The sequence below is a fragment of the Bactrocera latifrons genome, unplaced genomic scaffold, assembly GCF_001853355.1.
Source record: "Bactrocera latifrons isolate USDA-ARS-PBARC rearing strain unplaced genomic scaffold, ASM185335v1 scaffold_1, whole genome shotgun sequence".
In the NCBI taxonomy this organism is placed as follows: domain Eukaryota; kingdom Metazoa; phylum Arthropoda; class Insecta; order Diptera; family Tephritidae; genus Bactrocera; species Bactrocera latifrons.
Genome location: NW_017534407.1, coordinates 3,798,854 through 3,822,206, shown reverse-complemented (window position 1 = coordinate 3,822,206; position 23,353 = coordinate 3,798,854). Strand labels below are relative to the sequence as shown.

The 23,353-nt window shown below is 38.1% G+C and overlaps 1 protein-coding gene across 1 annotated transcript in view; it reads right to left on the bottom strand.

Annotated features, from left to right (window-relative positions):
• LOC108965488 (probable serine/threonine-protein kinase cdc7) overlaps nt 1–22,742 on the bottom strand; it is an 82,085-nt gene extending 59,343 nt beyond the window's left edge. Inside the window, exon 1 of the mRNA XM_018927948.1 lies at nt 21,449–22,742. Coding sequence (XP_018783493.1) covers nt 21,449–22,339 — 891 coding nt within the window. The 5' untranslated portion in view covers nt 22,340–22,742. The remainder of the gene's footprint in view (nt 1–21,448) is intronic.
• Nucleotides 22,743–23,353: the final 611 nt, after the last annotated feature.

Below are 23,353 nucleotides of genomic sequence, written 5' to 3'. Positions count from 1 at the left end.
GTTTAAGCTAAAATTTATCTCAACAATATTAAATAATAATAAATAAATAAAATAATTTATAAATTTATGCTCTTATGTTTATTTATATTTTTCGCTTTGCATTTTTGCCTCAAATTTAATTGTAAAATCAATGAACTGTTACCATTCCTTGCTGTCCATTTTCTGTGCTGGAAATGTACCGAGTCTATTTCCTATAGATTGCCGACCTAGTAATAAATCAGCGCGTGAGCTCATATGAACAGTTTGCGATTTTCTCACTTTCAGCCGTATAACAAGCTGTTCGCCATATAAATGCGCAAGCAAATAATAAATAAATATTGAAGCTGGAAAATAGAACTTTCCGTGTGCTAGAATTTTGTGAATAAACAAAGCGAGTTTCATTGCTCGCATTCATTTGATTTGTTTTGCTCAAGTTGAAGAGCACTTACGCAGCCATCAATATGTATATATACATACATACATATATATATAACAAAAATTGAATAAAATAAAATTATAGAAGCAATTTTCATGGATTTACGTATCGCAATCCACAGCCGAACATGTCTTTGGCACAAGCACGCGGCTGGAGGTAAAAAGCGCTGAAAAAACATCTGCGATTATAAACAGATCTGCAAAATTGCTTACTTAATCGCTTCCTTGAACTGCTTCGCAATCTAAATTCGGTACATTTTTAGTTATTTGAAAAGAGGCTTTCCGCGTATTTATTAATACTTTTTCTATACAATGTCTGTACTCTATAAATGTTTATAGTATATACGCGACCAAAATAGGCGAGAAGTTTTCGAAACAATTTATTGAAGTACTGCGATTCCGTAACAGAATTTTATTGTAAACAAAGGAATTTTCGTTGAAGGTCAAACGTATTGGAAGGTTACGGGAATATGTGGAGGGAATATTGCTTCTACGTTTATATCTCTGAGAAGGAGTATATTTTAACATAACGAAGTGACCTTCAACTACAGCCATATTTCACTAAATTGGAGCATATAACATTAGAAATGAATTTCGATAATTTTTTTATCATGAAAGAAACAGTTTATCACATTGTGCTAGATTCTGTTTCCTGTTTCAGTCAACATCAGGTCATACATTTTTATACGCTGAACAGGATACCATGGCAGGATGGCAACCCTTCTAATAAACACCTCCAATATTAATCTGGTTTTATTACACATTACTGTTTTATTGTCATTTTCGTAACCGCTTCCGTCCCGTTGAAACCTTGGCAGGCCTCAGATACGTCAGGCATCTGAACAACATGCTAATACACTCGAATGAGCAAAGACAGTGCTGAGCGAGAGTGAACACGTTAGGGCAGGATCAGACGCAACTGAAGCTAATCCATCGGTTAAGCGATAATGGCCGCATGGGGCAGCCATGGCTTCGGGAAGCTTGGCTAGCGTTGGGCCAACATCGGTACATGCGCTGTCGTAAGACCCGTTTATTGCAAGATCGATCGCAAGAGATCTGGTGATCTCTATATCCTCAGTAAGGCTAGTCTCTCCCTAGTGGTGAGGCTAGGCCATTGTCATTTTCGTCTGGGATGTACGGTTCGAAATATTACCAGACGCCCTCTGCAGAAGCTGTATGGAAGAAAATGAGCTGGAAATAACTCAACACTTTCTTCTTGACTGTCCCGCGTTTGGGAGGCCAAAACTTATAACTTGAAACTGCATAACATCAAACAAACCAACAAACTGGCGGAAATTGAAAAAAACTATAAAGTGTAGTCAAATATGCCCAATATTTGAAAATTTTGAGTGGTAAGGTTTGCGTGGCCACGCGTGTAATGCTATGCAAAAGGGAGTTTACTAACATTATAGGGATCATCACAAAACACCTAGATCCCACTTCAGAAATTAAGAAACATGGGTTCAGTGGAATGCAGAGCATGGGCAAGATGATGAGATGCTGGAACATTACATATGACATACCATAATTCGGTTACTCGTAGGGAGCACAATGGGCTAAATGTTGGTGGAAGTGTGGCTTCCAGCTTATTATAAGATACTGTTTTATTTTATGATTTCAACTAAAAATATCCTTTACGGCACGTCGATATCAGCGGCGTTAGGACTTGCGGATTCACCATATCCATGATACTGGATAATGTAGGAAACACATACTTTTAAAAAGGGACAAATAAAAATCTCTGAAAAATATTTTACCTTTCAAAAATATGAGTTAATTTAATGTTTTATGCGAGTTTTGCTGAATATAACTTCGTTCCCATGACAAAAGCTAAACTCGAATTTATGTTCAGCTAAAAGAGTTTTAGTTTTCCACAAAATTACTATTTTATTATAAAGCGATCTAAAGATAAGAAATAGCATTACTTAATGTATGCACATATGTATGTATRTAGTTTAAGTATATTTTTCTGCATTATTCATATGCATCATATACATACATATGTATTATATATACAATTTAAGAGTTTGTATGAAATTTTCAACAGATCCATTTGTTGAAAGTCTGACTCACACTAAGTAAGGCAATCGAAAAACGAACAAATACACGAATGATAGCATGAAAATTCATTAGACCATTTAATTTCGTATAAGGAATTGCCATGCATCTACAAAAACCAAGTAAAGAAGAAGACTGCAGAAAATAAAGAAATAAATTGTGTGATAAAAACAAAGCAAAATATATGAGGAGAAGTAGAAGAGTCTACTAAATGAACACTAAAACTGAAATAGCAACACGAGGGTGGTGGTTTAAAAATGGAAATAAATGGAATTGTAATTCAAGAGAAATAAACGAAAAAGTCTCGAAAAATTATGCGCAATGTTCCTCTTCAGCGAACACCCTCGCCGGTTACGGCTCACAGTTGCGCATGCGTACGCAGAGCAGCAACAAAACGTAGCTACAGTGGCCGTAAAGCTGCATACTAGCGGATTTTATGGTGTGTACCTTGTATATATTTGGTAGTCACAACAACAACTTGTTGCTTCGAACAACATTAAACAAACAGCATGTGTTGCTGCCGTGAATGCTGGCGGTTGTTAAAATTGTAGCGCTTTGCTGTGGTTATTGGTAGTGTGCTTGGTTGTGTGGTGGTTGCTGTTCTGTCAAGTGTGAAGTCAGGAACAGGCGTAACTAAAAGTCTATGATACACTTGCATTTGATAAGCATTTCATTACAGAGCAGGTACCACGTGAAGAAGAGTCGCAAGTGTGCGGTTGACTCAGTGGCTATTCTTGAAAGTGAGTGGGGTTTCTCGACTTATATGTAGTAACTTGGCTTTTTGGTCTCAATTTACGCGATTGTTTGCTAGCTGTGTTCTTAAGTCGCTTGTCCGATTTTTGTTTACTACTTATTTGCTTTGGTTGAGTAAAGTTGTTGTGGCATTATCGTGTTTAGTTGGCGGAAATAATAAATTCCTCGAAATTTTGGGTTCACTGACAGCGATTCATTGACATTTCCCTTGGAGTCACCCTGCCAAATTGGCGCAGCGTTGAGTGTATGCTGAGTAAATTCTTTAATTATGTAGGCAGTGAGGAGAGGGTTTTATGTAAAGAAAACTAATTTGGCTTGGACTTAAATTATAAAAACTTGTATGGGAAATTACTAATTGCATTCTGTGGTAATATATTTTTAAGTGTACAAAATAATTTAGGCGATATCAAAAATGCTTAGTTTGAGCTTTCACAAGTGTTCACTCATATTTTCTTTAATTTTTTTTTTAGTGATTTTCGGTAGAATTTTGGGGCTGACTACAAAAGTTATGAGAATATTTTTGTCAAAATCTCATTCTTATTAAAATTCGATTTTCTCACACCTCTTATTGTAATATGCTAATATAACTACACATAATATGATATATGCTAAAACAACATAAATTTTTTGTTAGTTCCCACAGTTTTTTGACAGATATGTGTGTATACATATATGTACATATATATGTATGAAAAATGTGAACGATTTACAAGTTAGGAAGTATTTCCATTTGCCTCTTTCTAATCGTTAGAATAAATGGCTGATTCCACAGCACTGTGGAGAGATTACATGCTTTCTAATGAATTTTATTTAAAATTTATGTTATTAAAATGTTTGAAACTGTAATTTATCACACACAAAAAAATAGTCTGCATATTTAGCTTTTCTCCATAATACAGTATTAAACGATGGATAATGAATCATAGCAATTTTTTCAAGAGATTGAGTCATAATTAATAAAAATAATATCTGCGTTTTTCGAAGTTAACGTCGAAAATGTAAATGTATTTAACTTCGAATTTCGAAATTGTTCATAGTGGAATCATCATTACATTAAAAAAAAAAAATTTGAGAGATTGGGTCGTAATAAAACATATGTATATCGCTTCGAAATTTGAAATATTTAACTCCGAAATTGAAAATAATTGACTTCCAACTTCGAAATAATATTAAAAATTCTTTGCGAGATTGCGTCGTAATGAAATATATTATATATTTTCGTAATACCAAATACTTAACTTCGAAATACGAAATATTTGACTTCGAAATACGAAATTTTAAGTATTGAAATCATCATAACGTAAAAAATTTGTTTGAGAGATTGGATGGTATTTAAGCAGATTATATAGCTTCGAAATTCGAAAGAGTTAACTTCAAAATTCAAAATATTTGACTTAATCGTAATTAAGTATTTTATATTGCTCCAGAATTCGAAATATTTGACTTCGAATTTCGAAATTGAGCGCATTTAAATCATCATGATATGCCATCATCTACGCTTTTCCTTTATTTTAATGGTGTATAACACATTTAGGTCAAGATTATATAACATATGTAATAAAAAATCAAAGACATTTTGTTTATTCTTCAAAAAATTCTGACACAATTTTGAAAAATTTTCTTTTTTCTATTTCTTAAGAAGGTGTTTATTTATTCTTGAATATCTATTCTGTCCACTTCAAAGTAATCACCCCCAGATATAAATTAAGAGAATTCCAAACAAATTTATCTTGACAACTTCGAATTACAACAAAGTATTTTGAAATACTTGATATATACTATATATAAAAACATCAAATATTCGTATATGTTTCTTAAGAAGAACTTCATGATCGGTCAAGGATCCAAAGTAATGTGTAATAAGAGATTTAAAGGTTTTTATGTGCTTAACTTGTGGTTTTAAAAATTATATCTAAACAACTTATTATTTTTGATAATTTTTACTTCTTTCGGAAAATATACCAAGCAATACAAAAATGAGATTTTAAAATGCGAAACAAGGGCACTAACGGCACTTTGTTTTCAAGAAATGTTAGTTAATTTTATGTCGCTGGTTTAAAACACAACCATAAAATATTGGATGCTGACAATAAAATCACATGCTGCGCCATAAAAAAAAAACAAAAAAAAACAATATGCTAACACGAAATTATTAGATCCACAGTAGCCCTACTTTCAATAGATAAAGCTCTTTTCCAATTGCTACTTCCAAAATGTATCGATGAATTAAGCTTACATGTCTGATATTTTCCAATGATTTGCATAATCTGCTTATTTCCCGTCTCATTTGAACAGTTTTTTTTTATTGCCAACCTATCGCTTTCCCATGATCTTCAATATATTGCCTTTATTGGCTTCGTATTCTTCCAACGAAGGCGGCAACGCCTTCAAGCCACAAAGCCGTAACAAAAGAAACGCACGCAAAATGTAACGGAACACATATACGTTTTTGTTGTTGTAGTGTGCGTATTACATATTGGATGTTGTGTTTGTGTTTATGTAATTATGTAGGTATATATGTATGTGTTTGTATGAATGCATGTATGCATAAACATAATCAATGCATTTTCATTCACCCAGCTTCACCGTCAACTTCTCCTCGTCTTTTTTCTCCTTTTACTCTCCCTCAAGCAAAGTTATTAACATCTCTTTGATGGCTTCTTGAGACACCTTGTGCGTGTGACTCAGCGTGCATGTGTGTGTGCGCATGTGTAAACCAACATATTGTCATCTAATGATTGCGCTATTTAATTTCAAGCCATAGTATTGAAGTCTGTGTAAGCGTCTAATGCCTGCGATCGCTTTCTAAATTGAAACAATACTCGAGCCAAGCGCCTTGGCACCCAAGCAAGTGCCACTGCCACCCGCTCAAAACCATTATCAGTGTTGTTGTTAAAATTATCATTGTTGTTGTAAATTTTATATCTGTTGTAGTTAACATTGCCAATGTTATTGTTGTTGTTGTTATATACAATTAATGTTTTTGGTTTTGTTGTTGCAGCTATGTTAAATATTTTTGTTTTTGTAGATGTTGTTATTTCCGTCGTTGTTATTATTGTTGTTGTTGTTAATATGATCATTGATATCGTTGTTGTGTATTATCATCATTGTTGTTAATATTATCGTTGTTGTTGTATATATATAATCGCTGTTGTTATTGTTGTATATTTAACATTATAAATGTAGCTGTTAATATAATCACTGTTGTTGTAGCTCATAGTTGTTGTTATTATATATTATTATAGCTGTTGTTGTATATTATAATAGTTGTTGTAGTTGTTGTTGCATGCCTACGTTTTGATTGCTGCTTGCGGTTGAAATCGAATGCGTGTCATTACGAATGCGTGTCATTACGAATGCCTGACTGCTGCCGAGAGAGTTCAACTTTCGCAAAAGGTGAAACAAAGGCAGCAACAACAACAACAACAACAACGACAAACCATTGCCGTCACATCGCCATCAACCGCTTTGCCGTGCACCCAATGCGTTTGAATACCCTTTAATTATTCAGTGGTTGTTGTTATCACTTTGCTTCAAGTGCATTGCATAGTTGCTACGAAAACACGACAACAACAACAACAATAGGCATAAAAATTCAATTACATTGACCTTTGTAATGCCAGCAACCAAGGTTTCGTTTTCTTGGCATTCTTCGCGTTATGCCCATGAATTCTTCGTTTTCTTCGTTTATTTATCAATTTTCGTTAAAATGCAATTTGCAAAAATTCACAAGCCGTTAATGAGCGTGCATGAAATTATGCAAAATTAGGCACACCAATAGAGGCGTAGTTGTGGGAACGCAGATTAGTGTGTGTGTGCCGGTGTGGGAGTTGCTTTGTGTGCATTTTTCGCTAATCACTGCCTTAAATGAAGAAAATAGGAGAATTTGTGGGCATAATGTGTTTTATAAGTGGGCTAACATAAAGTCCTCAATTGAGGCTGCAACTGCTGTGTTTTAGTGCCTGTATTCGTTATTCGCAAATTGTACATAGTAGCTTTGAAAATATACTTGAAAGTCGTTTTCCAATATTTTTACACAAATTCCAGGGGTTTTAAGTGAACTGACAGAAATAAGCGTGTAATTCGTATACAAATTTGCTTTGAACAATATCAGGTAGTCAAAGCCTGATACCTCTTTCTTAAATAAGGTTAATGTTTAAGTTCGAAAAGAGAAACATTATGTAAGGGTCCTGATTTTAATGGAACCATATAAAAACTTTTTCGATATGAGTAATAAGTGGATGCCCCCTTACCCAATTTCCACTGTTTGAAAGCGAGCTGTCTTTTTATGTTCAAGAGCTGGACCTCCAGTGAGCTATGAACCTCCAGTGAGCGTGGTAAGCCCAGGTCAACAAGCAGAACTTGTGCGACTGCGAGATCTTTCCGCCCCAAAGTGAACCGTTAGAGGTTCAACTAGTTGCACTTAGGAAAGTCATCTGCCTAGATACTGTCCAATAAGAAAACGTGCGGTGCGGTGGCTCTTTGCCAAAGCCGTATGGAGGAAAGTGAGGTGGAATCAACTCGTCACCTTCTTCTGGTCTTGTTAGACCCACCGTCGGAGACCCCAGCGAAATGCCTTAATAAATTTGTGGTAACTTCAAATCGCTTCGTGGATCTATGAGGTGATGCAATTTAAGGAATTTTTGAGTAAATTCTTCTTTATTGGTGTAGATACACTTACACGGTGCTAGCCGAGTTTACAACAGCGCGCCAATCGTTCTTTCTGGTGCCAATTGAAGATTCCAAGTGTAGCCAAGTCCTACTCCCCCTAGTCTTTCCAACGGAGTGGAGGTCTCTCTCTTCTTCTGTTACTCCTGGCGGGTGCTGCATTGAATACTCTCAGAGTTGAGGTATTTTCATCCATTTGAACGATATGACTTAATCGCCGTAGCCTCTGTCTCTTAATTCGCTGAACTAGTGGCTCTCAAAAAGTCTTCAGATTTAAGACAAGTTTTCTTAGGTAGGCCAATTGAGATGGTAAGGATTAGTAATGACGTCGATCATCCAACGGCAGGCCCAGGAAACGCGCTATTTCTATGAGCTCGGACCCTAGGGAGAGGATGTGAGAATTCTAGGGTTCTTAGAGAATGCAAAGAGATGGCTACTGTCATGCGGGGACTCATTGCACGCTGCACATGTGTTGGATATGTCAGGCTCTATTCTGGATAAGTATGAGTTTAACTTGCCAGAACAAAGCTCCGCAAAGGTCACTCTAATTTCTCGTGGCAGCTCGAGCTCTTCCTCTGCAATGGGTGGTGGGGGGAGTCGGTGAAGCGGTTAATGGCTCCACTGTGACTTGCGGTCAGTCGTAATCTTAACGCCATTGACAGTAATATTACGGTCACGAAGGTGTTAATAGCTCCACTGGGAATGGCGGTCAGTCGTAATCTTAACGCCATTGACAGTAATATTACGGTCAAGTCTGTACTCCTTCGTCCAGTTTGTGAATACGTTTTCCAGGGATTTAGTTGGGGAGAGTATTCAGTTCCGCGCAGCGAGGAAGCGAGAAAGGTCGAACATACCAATTCATGAGTCATTCCGAGCTGTAAAAGGATTGTTAGGCGAAACTCGACTAAATATCTAGCAACGCTGTGATCACCGGTATTCAAATGAAATGCGCCTAAAAGGTCTCGAATATTGCATACATATATCATTTCATGTTATGAGTATTCTAGATATACAATCGCGTACTACATTTAAAATCTCAGTGGATGTCACTGAAGTTGTGTCAGACTTTATAATTTTTGCCACCACTCGTGCGCCACCGATACACTGTGAAACAGTTCAGTCGCAATTACAGTGCTAGACTCAGCTTTGCTTTAATACATTTCAATTTACATATAAACTAGTAGGTAGTTATGCAGCGGAAAATTATGTCTTAAACGGTTTCTCCATCAATTTCTTTCTGCTAGCAGACTTGTCTGTGCCGAAAATTGGCTTCAGAAAGTCTAAGCTGGCCAAGGCACAAAACACAATAGAAACTACACATATGTACATGCTACATAATATACTATATATCTATTAATTGTAAAATTGCCTCGTAGAAAGGTAAATTGCTTGGGTACGAGAAAAGCCGAGTTAATTTAATTTCATTCGTTCCACAGTTGCGATGAATACAAACGCACCTACATACTACTTTTGAGGAATCTTTCGGGCGGTGCAGAGCATCAGCACCCTGAACACCTACACAACAACCGAGCTGATACCCAAAGCGTTGATACAAGCTTTATCTGCTACTGAGTTGCTCTTAAAATTGTGCACTATGAGCTAGTTGCTGCTTTGAACGCTTGCTCCCAATTGCATTATTATGGAAATTAAAGGTAAGAATTCGGATTTTCTGCTTTTGTTTGAGCGATTGAAATGTTGTTGGCGTACACAAATGACTGTATCAAATGGCGTAGGCTGTGCGCGCTCACTTTCAAGCTAGAGATGGTTGTAGATACTCGTATTTATGTAACTTAGACGCTTCGATCTGATGGCGGTGAAAAGCCGAAAGTCGAGCACTTGAAAGTGTTTGAGACTATAATTTAATGAATAGCGAAAAAATATATGAGTTTTTATGAGGAAAGTAGTGAAAAAGCAGTCGTAGATGAAAGTCTACACGAAGACCATGGCGAGTCGATTTGGCGCCGTTGGCAGCAACTCGGAATGACCTATGTAACGTCTTGGCAAATTTTACGTCGACATCTTAAATTGAAAGTGTTTTGGTAAGAATTGAAGCCGTTCGACCTTCCCAACATTGTTTTGTCTTATGAGCTCTCCAAAAACTCCAAGAGAACCAGACGTTTTCGAGCCAAATTTTGTACAGCGATGAGACCCATTTCTGGCTCAATGAGTATGTAAACAACCAAGTTTGCCGAAATCGGGACGAAAAGCAACCTCAGGAGATTATAGAGCTGCCATTTCATCTTGAAATTCCGGCCTTTTAAGGGCCGTGTGGAATCAACGGTTCATATTTCTTCGAAAATGCTGAAAGTAACTGTCAATGGCGATCGTTGTCGCGCCATGATAACCGATCATTTGATGCCTGAAATTAAAGCTCGTGATCTCGGCGACATTTCGTTGCAAAAAGACGGCGCCACTTCCAACGACGGCAACATGTATGCTTTTGGAACATAACATCACGCGTTCTTTCGTCAGTTATCAGTCGAAATGGTTGAACTAGTCGAAAATTGGTCTCAAACATCAATGGTTAAACTCAAAAAGTTCTCTAGCTGAATAGTTGGATAATGTGTGCTCAACAGTTGTTCAATGAATTTAATGCGTAGGCTTGTTCTGGAGTGGATCTATCATTATATGTATATTAGGACCTTATTTGTATTAATAAAGTTTAACCCATTTACTATTTGATCAGTTTGCTCGGAAGCCTTGAGAAAAATATACTTTTTTTCGTCCGAAAGCCGTGCTTTAAGATTTCAGTCGGTGCTTAGATTACATGAAAATGTCACATCAGCCAAAGGGAAGCCGACCATTATAAAAAACACAATAGTAAGTATTAATACTGCAATTGCGCCAAATTTGGGTGCCAACTCTTGCTTCTTTCACACAGCTTTTACAAGCCTGTTCATTAAAGCCGCCTCAAATATAAACATTTAACACATACATAATTATACACTGCAGGCTTATTTTTAAGCACGCATGAAATTACTTTAAAGTTAAACCGCAGGATTAACTCATTGGCCGGTTTGCCAGCAATTACAGTTGTAATTTATCGATGTGTGCGCGTATTTATTAAACCGCCTGCTGACAATGCGGCAGCACTTCATCAATTTACCACTTTGAGTTATTAGCCGTAATGAAAATGCCATTTGCCGCCACTTGGGTTTTTCGCCAAGCAATAATTGATAATTTTACATTAACAGACTGTCTAGTTAGCGGCGCCGCGCGGCTCCAACTGCGCCGTTTCGGCGGGACGCTGCCGATTTTCTAATTACGCAAATTTCTGGCTTGCTGCAGCGGGGGGTGTTGAAAGCGCGATAAACCGGCGAACCGGATACACAGAAAAGTACACGCATGCGTTTATATATTTCAGCTACAAAAACAACAAGCGGTGATAAAAGGCGTAAAAGAGTCGACAGGAGCAATGCCAGCTCAATGATAAGCATTACGGCTACCGGCCACGACGGCTTGGCAACCGAATTCGTTGCTGTTCGTGAATAACTGTAGTACTGTAAGCATTTTTTTTAGTTAGGTATGTGTGTTTGTATGAAATTTTACGCGCCCGTTGACAATTTGTCACTGTGATTATGCCAATTTGTTAAGTTGTCAGCCGCGTTGAGCCAATTCAGCGCTGAGCTAGTGACGTTGCTGTTGATTGCTTGGTGCTACCGGGCATTGCCAGCTGGTCGCTCGCCAACCAATACCAACTGCTGGCGGCCCGTTACAATTGCAGAGGCCAAAGCGCGTTCAAAATAATGTACAAAGCGCATCGGTTTCCGGTAAAATTCGTAATTACGCGCGTTTTGCTAGGCAACTCTTTGGTCTTACGGCTTTGCTATGTGCGCTTATATCCACATATACAGCTGTGTATGAGCCACGGCACCTAATCGGCTGTTCGCAGCATTGCTGGGTTGGGCTGCCTTATTTTGGGTTGGGCGGTGCGATTAACTTGGTGTTGCGGCTGTTGGGTTGGTTGGTGGCGGCTGCTTGCTGGTATGCACTGCAGCATATCGCACTTGATGGATCGCTTTAAATAGTTGCTGAAAATTTTTAATACTTGTTTGGAATATCTACTGGGTAGTCCGGGTATAATATAATAGATTAAATAACTGGAAGTTAGTTACGCAAGCCTTTGAACTGCGCGAATTCTCTATACTAAAGCTAAAATAACGAATTAAATTGGTTTCGCTAACTTAAAGGCTTGTAGCCACTGAATAGAACAACATTTATAAATATTTAAAATAATAAAATGATATACATAATGAATGAGTTTTACGTAACCATAAAATATTTTCATATTTATGGCGCCATGAATAAAGTAGAGCGTATAAAAATCAAACGAATGCGCTGGTTAGGACATGTCGTTCGCATGGAAGCTGATGCTTCAGTGAAAATCTCTTTCGACTAGAGACCCATGTGAGGATAACGGTATCAAAGGCGCACACGCCTTAGAAATCCTTACGCACTTGGATTGTACAACTGATATGACCTCGCAAAGCATAGAAGCAACTGGCGAAGTTTTGTGTTCTTGGCCCAGACCGATCCACGTTTCTAGTGCCAAAGATGAAGAAGAAAGAAGAAAACCAAAAGCATATCTATACTCTTCCTGGCTTCTAGACGATAGGGTCAGATGTAGGTGGCAAGTCAGTTCAGACAACAGTCCTAATGGTCGAGTGACTTTTGAGTACATTCGGGACGTTGGATTTGTTGAGAGTAACCCATACTTCAGATTCTGTGTGAGTCTGAGTTTTCTGCGTGGACGGTGCATGGACCTCTGAATGCATTTTTGCATCGGAAACAGCTATCTGATATCCGAAGTACTTACACATTGAGGATTATAGAGATTAGCTGCAATGATGGACGTTTAGATGTAAGCGATGTGATCTCCACTAGTCGGAATGTCGAACAGTTAGGGTCGTTTGTGCGTGAATTGTATAGGCGGCGAAGGCGGTTAACAGGGAATTAGGGTAAGCTACTTGTGTGAATGGTGTGTGCGTATGGATTCCAACCTCTGCTCACCAGTTCAGAGCAGTCTGAATGCTCAACTGGTAGTCGTTTCCGCTACGAGCTCCGACCAGAGACTTAATTCTAGTACCACGGGCAGCAGGACTTCTCGGAGTTCGCTCCAACCTGCTCATGCGGAATGACACCTCGGAGAGTATTGTGATGGTTGTGGTTAAACCCCGAATACGCGAAAAACTGACACTTGTCAGTTGAATGTTCAATAGCATTGCAACCGGGTGCCGGGTCTAAAGTACGTCTTAGAAGGGCCTCGCTCTCTACCAAGCTGGTAACCTTTTTACTATAAATGCTTTATAATGAAGAAAAGTGAACAAGTAAAAGCCAAAATCAATCCAACTCCATTTTTTAATTACACAATATGGTCACATGTGCCTCTACATATATACAAAACCATATATGTGAGCTTAGTGTGGCGCCTCCACTGATCAATTAGCGGTTGCATGCGGCGAAAATCATTAAGGCCGCCAATGCGAACCAACTTTTTACGGTTTTTGAAATGTTTATTGCCAATTTACGCATTCGAAAAACATACATGGCTTGTTGTTGTACACCAGTTTGTTGTTGTATTCGTGTTGTTTACGATTATTGCTGGCAGTTATGCGAGCTGTGCGTTTTATTGCAAATTTATGAGTGTTGCCGGAAAATATTTGAAGTAAAAAGAAATATGCAAAAATCTCGAAGAAAACATAGATACTTGCACCAATTTGCCATCAATTGCACTCAACACAAATTTTACCTACACATCTACATTGTACAGCTCCAATACTTGTAAAAGCGGCAAAAAATGCTTGAAAACGCCTGTTGCACGGTTGCGACTGCGCATGCGCGGAGAAAGCAAACACTTGAACTTGCAATGTGCGACGTAAACGTGACCGTTACTTTCAATGACTATTTACACGCTTGTTAACATAAACAAATATTAATAATACGCGCAGTAATGGTAATAATAAACTTTTTTTTTCGACATTGTTGCCACATGCCGCATGCCACGTTGACAGGCGTGTGTGTATAGTATGTCCAAATTGCTGAACGACTTAAACGTTTTCTTGCGAATGTCCAAAAAGTGTAATTTGCACAAATCCAAGCCGACAAATATGCAGTGTTGAGCAGGCGGCTGCATAACGGCGCATAGCTGGGAACGAGGTTCGACAGACAGTAGTGCTCTGGCTTTGGCTAAATGAATAGCTGCTTGTCAGTATGGAAGAAATGCATAAGCCGAACAACAAGTGATTTGTTGAAAAGTCTGCAAAAGCAAAAAGACAGCAAGCATATACATACATACATACATATATCAATATATAAATATGTTTAGAGCCATACGCATTTTTTCGATTGCAAATTAAAATCGTGGCAACATTGCTTGTTGTGACTTTATCTATATTTGTTTTTGTTGTATTACAAATTTGTACATTTTTCGCACTGCGAGCCAGTTTTGTGGCGGCTTAGGTTGATAAGCGCAACGCTTGCGGCGACATTAGGCACATATTTGGGAATTCAGTGGCGTGTTGCATAGTGGGGCAAATTTTAAAAAAATTAATTAAAAAAGAAAATTTAACTTCGGTTATAACCTACCAAAGAAGCACTTGTTCTCTCTCAGATATGTAGCATGACATCCGATGTGTACATTTTGTTTGGGAGTTTGGAATCTGGGGGGTGAGAAATTCCAAGTCAGGGTCAATATAGTAAAACCCTCAAAGGGTTTGGCGTTCGTATGTCATTCGTTATTCAGTTTTTTTTATGACCTTTTAAATTTTTTCCTTATTTCCGATGGTTTTCCTTCTTAACAAATTAATTTTTTCCAATCAGACGTACTAAATGGTCCAGATATACGAAAGCTGATTAAAAGTGACGCATTCAACAATATTTTGATTGACGCTGAATTGAATATATTTCAGGCAATCAAAGAAGTAATAGAAGGCTTCTTGGGAAAGCATCGTTCTAACAACTACGATGTTTCTGTCGCAAGGATGTTAAGAGTATTCTCGGAAATTGTTTTTTTTTTTTTTTTTTGGTATTGTTTGGCAAAATTTTGCAACTAAGCGAAAAAACATCAAGATAAGGAAACAATTTAAAAGATCATGAAAAAAACTGGCACATACGAACCCTAAAGGGAATGACTTGGAATTTCTCACCCCCCAGACAATAATCCCAAAAATGTTTCACAGTGTAATTCGTGCCAAATTTCGGGTTGATATCTCTACGAATAACTTATACTTAACATACAACGACACGATTTTGATTCTTCAGTTTGTATGGCAACTATAAGCTAAGGTGGTCTGATATGGGTGGTTCTAACAGATAAATAGCTTCTTAGGGAGGAGAGGACTTGTGTAAAATTTCAGATCAATATCTCAAAAACTGAAGGGCTGGTTACAAAATATTTTTGAGAGAAGCAACTTGCCTTCCATTTCCGAAACAAGTATTTCGAATAAATGAGTAGAGATGTTTGTTTATCGCGAGCAAGTCTTTTTGATTGGTAAAAATTATTCAAAGAGAGTCGAGGTTGCGTTGACGACGCCAACGTCTAGAACGGCCAACAACATCAACTGATCATCAACACGCCAATAAAATAAAGAAACTCGAGCTTGAGAATCGACGATTAACAGTCAGAGATCTTACTTTTCGAAAAACAGCGTTCCATTAACGTCTGTGAAACAATGCCTTCCGACTACCAGGATGTCATGAAACGTATAACTGCTGGTGATGTATCTTGGATATATGCTGGCGACCCGGAAACAGAATGTCGTGGCAAAGGTGAGCCGAAGCCGAAAAAACCACGCCAAAGCAGTTCAAAGTCGAGGTTAACAGTCAACAAGGAGTGCTATTTGAGTTCGCGAAGCTATTTATAAAAGATGTCAGAATTTTGGACCGACAACTCTTTGTTTTTGCACCACGATAATGCACCGTTGCGTACTACATTGATTCTTCGTGAGTTTTTCGCAAAATTTTCAACCAACATCGTGCCGGCATTCGTCCGACTTAGCTCCGTGTGACTTCTGGCCATTCGGCAAACTCAAACGAACGCTCGGGGGAAACCGTTTCGAGGGATTAAAGGAGAATTGCTACACACATTGAAGCATATTCTGGATATTGAATGGGGGCAACGGCTCCGAGAATTGGAGAAAACGTTGGCTCAAGTAATCCCCCTAACTTTGAGGGTTACGGCATAGATTTTGAAAAATCAGTTAAGAGTTTTAAAATTATGAAGAAAGTCTTACTAACTTTTGCCTATATCAGTAATTATTAATATTTGTATATATTCTTTTTTTTATCACTAACAATTTTATAATTTTATTCCGTTAATAATTTTTCAGATTTCCTTTGCTAACACACTGTAAATACCAGCCAAGCACAAAATTATAACAAAAAATCATATATGTATGTATGTATGTGAAACGAAATAAAAAGATTCGAATTTTTTTATTAGACAAAAAGCTGGTAATGGCCTTTGAAATCAGCGTCTTTTAATTGCACAATTTGTTTTATTATTTGATTCGATATTTATTGGAAAATAAAATATTTTATATACATATATCTACGTCCATAAGTAATCACCAGCAGCGCATATGAATGTAAACACTCATGGAAAATATTGAAAAAAAAAAAAAAAAAATTAAAAACCGCATATTTTTGAAGCGCAGCATTTCCACTTATTTGAAAATTTTCAATTTTCTTTTTTGCATTTTTAAAATTTTGCTTTTAATGCATTGCATATCGTTCAATGAAACAATTTGTTGGCGCGCTTTATAGACATTTTGACTGGCGTGCATGTAGTTATTATAGCTATGGTTTTTTTTGCATTCGGAATAAAATGCGGAATTTTGCATGCCTCGCGATTTTCCACTTGGCGCATTACGTTTATCAGTTGGCATATGCTGCGCACGCGAGTGACGTTGATGTCGGCCGATGTCGTCATAATTCCGAAACGTTTAATCACTCGGCGATAAAGTTGAAGTTTATGTTGTTGCTTGGCGACGACGGCGAGTGCGATAGGGTTGAATGTGCGAAACACGCACTGGAATGCATAAATTTTCTAACGTATTGTAATTGCCACAAAAGCTGATTTCACTCGTTTTATAGAGTAAGTGAGTTATTATTTAATAAAAAAGAAATTTTGCAAGAGTTTTCGTTTTCGTTAATAAAGTGTTGGATTTTACTTCGCTTATCTAATCGGTTGAGATCTGTTGCCCGAAACAAATTGTAACAAACAATTTTTTGCGGGAAGTGGCCGCCGGAACGTAGACATTTGATGATTTGAAATAAAGCGGTGTATATGGAGTAAAGAAAAATATTTTTTTGACTCTAAATGGAGTCGTGTGCCCATATAATATTTTAAAAAATAAAGAGCAATTTTTTCATTATATATTTTTTTTTTTTCAAAATGAATATTAACTTTTTTCCTGGCTATGCATTTATATTTGAGCTTCGCTTATTCCAATTCTTGTATGAATTTTATATAAGTATTTTTGTTTTTGGAAATTCCTTTGGTGTTTTGGTTTCAATAACCTCACTTGAAAGTTAAATGGTGAAGTTGTTAAATTATTACAACAAAAAGCTCGCACTGTATCCAGTTTATCAACATTGAGTTCTTTTTTGCACTTCTTACGACTGGAGATAACAAATTTTTTATTATGCTGGCGCTCAACCCGCTGGATCTGGTCATCTAACAGGCAGTGAAGCATACAATGCTGCAGATGGCAGTAGAGGGTTTTGGCAAAGGGAAGATAATGTCGCCATAACAAATCAATGTCTTAGGAGATGTCCACCGATGTCTCTTCTTCCAAGCGACAGCCTTAGGAAGAAGGTAAACTTTACAAAGACGTTTAGAGTTACTCTCGGCAGTAAAGCCGTTTCACGCTCGACTTACTACTTAGGGGCAGCCCTTTCCAATGGTACCATGCCATAACGGAGTTGCTCGGCACGGACGAGAGAGTGGCAGAAAACGGCAGGCCTATCTGTAAACTACATACGTTTGTGGAGTTCCTAGGGGTTCCACGGTATATTCTTATCGATGTATAATTCCATGCACGTCATGAATATTAAATATTAATTTTCCTGCGGTGAGTACAGCAGGCTTTTATGTTTTCCAATTTAAGACTTTTCCTTCGCATTTCTAAGAACTGATCGGATCGATCTTTATGAACGATGTTTTCGTTGCGAGAAGACAACTTTTTTTTTAAGTTTACTGCTTTTAAAATTTATTTTGGATAAACAAATTTAAACCATTAGAACCATTTTGTTATGCCTAATAGTTTGTTCCCTTCCTTTATTGGATTAATATGAATATATTAATATGTTCTCATTATATTGTAATATCCATTATATTCATCGCATTTTATATTCGAATTGTTTGTCTTGAAAGCTGTGAATTTTTACCCAACAACTTTTTCCTGTCACTCCACTAATCCACTGATTAATCACTAGCCAACATGACATTATGTGGCTTACCAAAACGGCATTAAATGCACTTTTCTCAATAAATCAAATGCAAGTAAATACCGTTAGTCGTTAGTACTACTCTTCAGTAGCAAATTAGGCCAGAGGCTAATTTCGAAACGTCAAAGTCGGTGAAAAGTGATAAATCAATTCAGGTGGCTGGACAGCTGTTGTTGTTGTTTACACGCATAATTTTCCATTCCATTTTATGATAAATATGAGTAGCTTGTCACTTAGGCCATAATAAGGGGTGCCGCAATTTATATGTCAGTGGTGGAAAAGTGTGGCCGGATGGTGGCATGCCATAAGACACCGCGGCACCATTGATTGGAGTCCACATTTTTGGTGTTGCAACTAATTAGATATGATTGATTTGCTTTGACATTTTAAGTGGAAATAAAAGTGTAGTAGCAAATAGGTGCGCTCGCAAGTGTATTCGGGTGTTGGACGTGTTTAAGGTGCTGCTGGCGAGATGCGGCAAATCAAATTAGCAAAAGCTGTTGAGAAATGGACTCAACTATTTACTTGCAAGCGCCATTTATTCACATTTTTTAGTTTTCTCTTTATTTTGTTTACACTTGTGAAGTGTCTCCTTGCGACAAGTTGTTGGCATTTTCAAGTTAGAAAAAAATTTATACTATAACAACTTAATTTAAAAATTAAGTAAAAATTTAATTTAATATAAATTTAAAGATTGAAGACATTAAATAAAATCTACATTCAGGTCTTCCTTAATACGTGCCGGATGGGAGGAAAAGAGATAGGCTGAAATGCATGAGTACGAAGAGCTTGACAAGCAGAGCGACAGGAGTAATGCTCGAAAATTCTACGAAAAGATGCGGCAAGTAACAGAAGATTTCAAGACCAGCGCTTATTCTTGTAGAATCACCAGAGGTGATCTAGTGACTGATGCCCAGAACATAGTGAAATTATGGAGTGAACAGTTCTCCAGCTTGCTGAATAGCAGTGATCTGCACCAACTACCGTGGAATAAGCCTATTCAATATATTGTGTGAAATATTAAACGCCACCGTCAACAATCGTATTGGAGCTTATCAGTGTGGAATCAGCAACTGACCACATAGATAACTTGATACGAGACTCTTTGGTTCGAGAGAGAGTTGTCAAAACTCACATTTTTTATAGCATTTGCCAATGATGTCACTGCTGAAAAATATTAGCTTGGGTATTTAATAAATTATACATAAACATTTATTTTGTCAAAATATGTTCGCACAGTTCAATGAAATTTCACTTCACACTAATTTCGTCAACTAATTATAGCGCTACTCTTCTGTCATTCCGCCTTTTTCATTAACTGCTGGTTGACGGCACCCTGATTGTGTTTTGCTGCCAGCTCAGAAAACAGATCAGGGTGCCCTGACAGCTGACAAGTGAGAGAGCAAGAAAAGAGATTCTGATCAAGTTATCTATGACTGACCAGATATGCACCATGCGCCAAGTCTTGGAAAAGATAATCGACATATACCACCATTCTGTCGATTTCAAAGCTGCTTCTGTTAGTACAAAAAGAGCTGCCTTTATGCCACGATGTCTGAATTTGCTATCCGCGCAAAACCAATACGTGCGTTTATGCTGACATTGTGTAATACCAAAATCTTCGGCAGGATCGGCAAAGATCTCTCAGAGCAAAGATCTCTCAGATACCAAGCGAGATTTCAGAAAAGGCAACTCCCTATCGTGCGTTTTCTGCAATCTAATTCGAGCTGCACAGCTGAATTGAGAAGGTAGATCTTCAATCTACAATCATTGGAATCAACAACCATCGCACTCGCGACTAGGCTGCCACGTCACTGTTGACATTCAACACCAACACCAACACCAACGTCAGCTTCGAAATCCTACGCAGAATAACTCCTGCTAGCAGGTGCTACTTCGAACAAAGTAGGCAATTGAGAAGTAAAGTTCTCTTGCGACAAACGAAGACCAAATTCTACCAGACACTCATAATCCCCGTCTTGCTACATGGTGCAGAGGCATGGACGGTGACAAGATATGATGAGTCCAGCTTAGGAGTTTTCCAGAGAGAGGTTCTACAAAAGGCTTGTGGTACACCGCAGTCGATGGAACCATGAACTGTACGAAATATACGGCAACATTGATATAGTTCAGCGAATTTAAGCACAGCGCTCATCCTGGCTAGGTAATGTTGTCCGAATGGTTGAAAACACTACAGCTCTGAAAATATTGGATACAATACCCGCCGGTGGAAGCAGGTGAAGGGAAAACTTCCACTCCGTTGGGGAGACCAGGTGACGAAGGACCTGGCTACAGTTTAATTCTCCAATTGGCGCCAGGAAGAACGGTTAGAGCGCTCGGCTATAACCGCGTAACAGTGTGTACGCCAATAAAGAAGAAGTCCATAACATTAAGTTTTAACTCTGCACGAATGACCCAATTCAATAACGCAGATCTCAAATATATATCTACAAAAGACAAATGTTCATCAAAGTAGACTAGTTCTACCTTGCTATAAATGAGGGTCTACCTATTTTGGTACTGATTGACCGACAACACACACGCAATACACCACATGCTCATGTAATTAAACTTATTATTGAGTAATCATTACATTAATTGAGTGAAAAAGAGCAGTGAAGTCATTGAATTATGGAAAATCAGGCCGCCAAACCAACAACATAGACCCTTCCTTATAAGATCAAACCATTTTTCATAGACTAAGTATTATCGTGAGCGCTAGCGACTAAATGGAGCGCATAGCTGTTCTCGTACGCTCGGCAAGAAGCGCGCCACATAGCTTCCACCATATAAACCCACTTTTCGCATTTGACGGCGCGACATGAAAACGTGAAATAGAAATGATTTCACCAGAAAAGGAAATTTATTGCACATTCTTCTTAGTACAACAAAAAGAAAAACACACGAGCAGTACGCAGAAAAATCAGAAAAATTGAAAGAAAAACAAATGAATTAAAAACGCAGAGGAAAATCTCGAGTTAAACGGCGCAAAGCCACAGTCGGAGACTACGGAGGCGCGCTAGAATAAATTTTAGATATCTATTTGTGTGTGTGTGTGCGTGTGTGCCTAGAGGCACGTAAAATACAAGAAAGCTGAACAACAAACCTGTTGCTGCTGCTGCTGCTGTTGTTGTGATGGATAGTGATGCTGTTGTTGCTGCTGCGAGTCAACGCGGTCTGTAGGCCAAACATTCCTTCTGTTGCAGCGGCTTCTGCCAGCTCTTGTGTCGCCTAATGCATCTTCATGGTTGCTGTTGTTGTTGCTGGCACTATTTGCCATGCCATTGAATTGTTGCTGCGGTTGTTGCTGCTGTTGCTGCTGTGGCGGCAATGTGTTGTGATTAATTGGCCTGTTAAAATTCCCATGAATGGCGGCTGTGGCTGCGTTGCCAACCGCATTCCCGCTTGCGTTCGCATTCTCGGCAATCGCCACATGCCTGTATTGTGCCAACAGTTGTTGTTGCTGTTGCTGTATATTCAACGCGCCGGCTGACTTTGATTTGGCGACAACAATGGGACAGCGCGCCGGTATTGCTGGCGGCTTGGCATCCTCCTCGGCCGGCTCATCGCTGCTGGCGTCGCTTTCTAAGTAAACATTGCTGCTGCAGCTGCTGTTGTTGTTGCAGTTGTTGGCCTCATTCTTGCCGGCCGCTGTGGTTGCCACTTGTCGGCGCTGCGGCAAAGGTGGACACTCCAGGCTGTTGCACTCCATATTGACATTGTTGTTGTTAATGTTGTTAGTGTTATTATTGTTGTTGTTGTTGCCATTGAAAGCACTAATTTGGCGATACTGCCCGATATCGAAATCCAACGACTTGCACTGCATATCATTAGCGCCGCCCATGCCGCCCGCGCTGCCGCCAACGCCAGCACCGTTATACATGGAAAGCGAGCGCGCGAAGGAGCTTTTGAAGTAGCGACACGGCAGATTGAAATCGAAATCTGGCGGCGAGGCGCTCGGCGAGGCTGGTGATGCTTGCATGTTGTGTGTTTGCATATATGTGTGGGTGTTTGTGTGTGCGTTTGTATGTATTCTTTATTGGCATGCGTGTGGCAGCTATGCAAATTGCGGTTGTCCGCTAGTTACAGTTGTTGTTGTTGTATTGGTCTAATGTTTCACGGTAGCGCTCACTAATCACATTCGTGTCACGTTCGCGTCACTTACGTTGGCACATTCGCACGTGTACTTGCATACTTATATATACACATAGATGCATATATGTATGTATGTGTGTGTGTGTGTGCTGTCCAAATATTTGCCCGACAGCTGGCCAATGTTGCGGATGACGCGTACGTTGGCTAGCCACTCTTTCAAGCACTTACCGCTTATGGTTGTTTTTGTTTTTGTTATTGGTATTTTGATTTTTTATTGTTGTTGTTTTTTTTTTTTTTTTTTTTTTTATTGTAAAGAGGAAGCGTTTAGCTGCTAAAAACACTTTTTCACGCTTTTATTATTTGCCTGTTATTTGCTTTTGTTGGTCTTCCCGGCAAGAACCGTTATTGGCGCACACACAAACGAGGAAGCCTTGTGTTGTTATAACTGCGCATTTCCTAGCAATAAACACGATTATCGCTCAAAATTTGACATTTACACAGTTGACAATTGATTTCAGTATTTTTGCTTATTACAAGTAACGGTAGTTCTTACAAATATTTTCAGAAATTAAAAGTGGACAATTTTTTTTTTGGAAAAATTACACTGAAAAAAATTTTTTTTTTAAATAGATCTTAAAATTTTTTTTGAAATTTTCATAAAAGTCTATCTTTTTCTTGTACAACAAGTACACTTACAATTTTTGTTTTATAATTTTATAAAAAAATTCTTTCACAATATTTTAAATAATTATGTTTTAATCCGTTTCACAATTTTATCGAAATTATAACAACTTTCTGCAAATTCTCTTACACACTATTTTCTTTAAACACTTTTGTTGTTTCGTTTTTCCAATTTCTTTGCATTTACCATGATTTTTCCGTGTTGTTGTTGTATCAATAAACTTAGAAAGTCTTT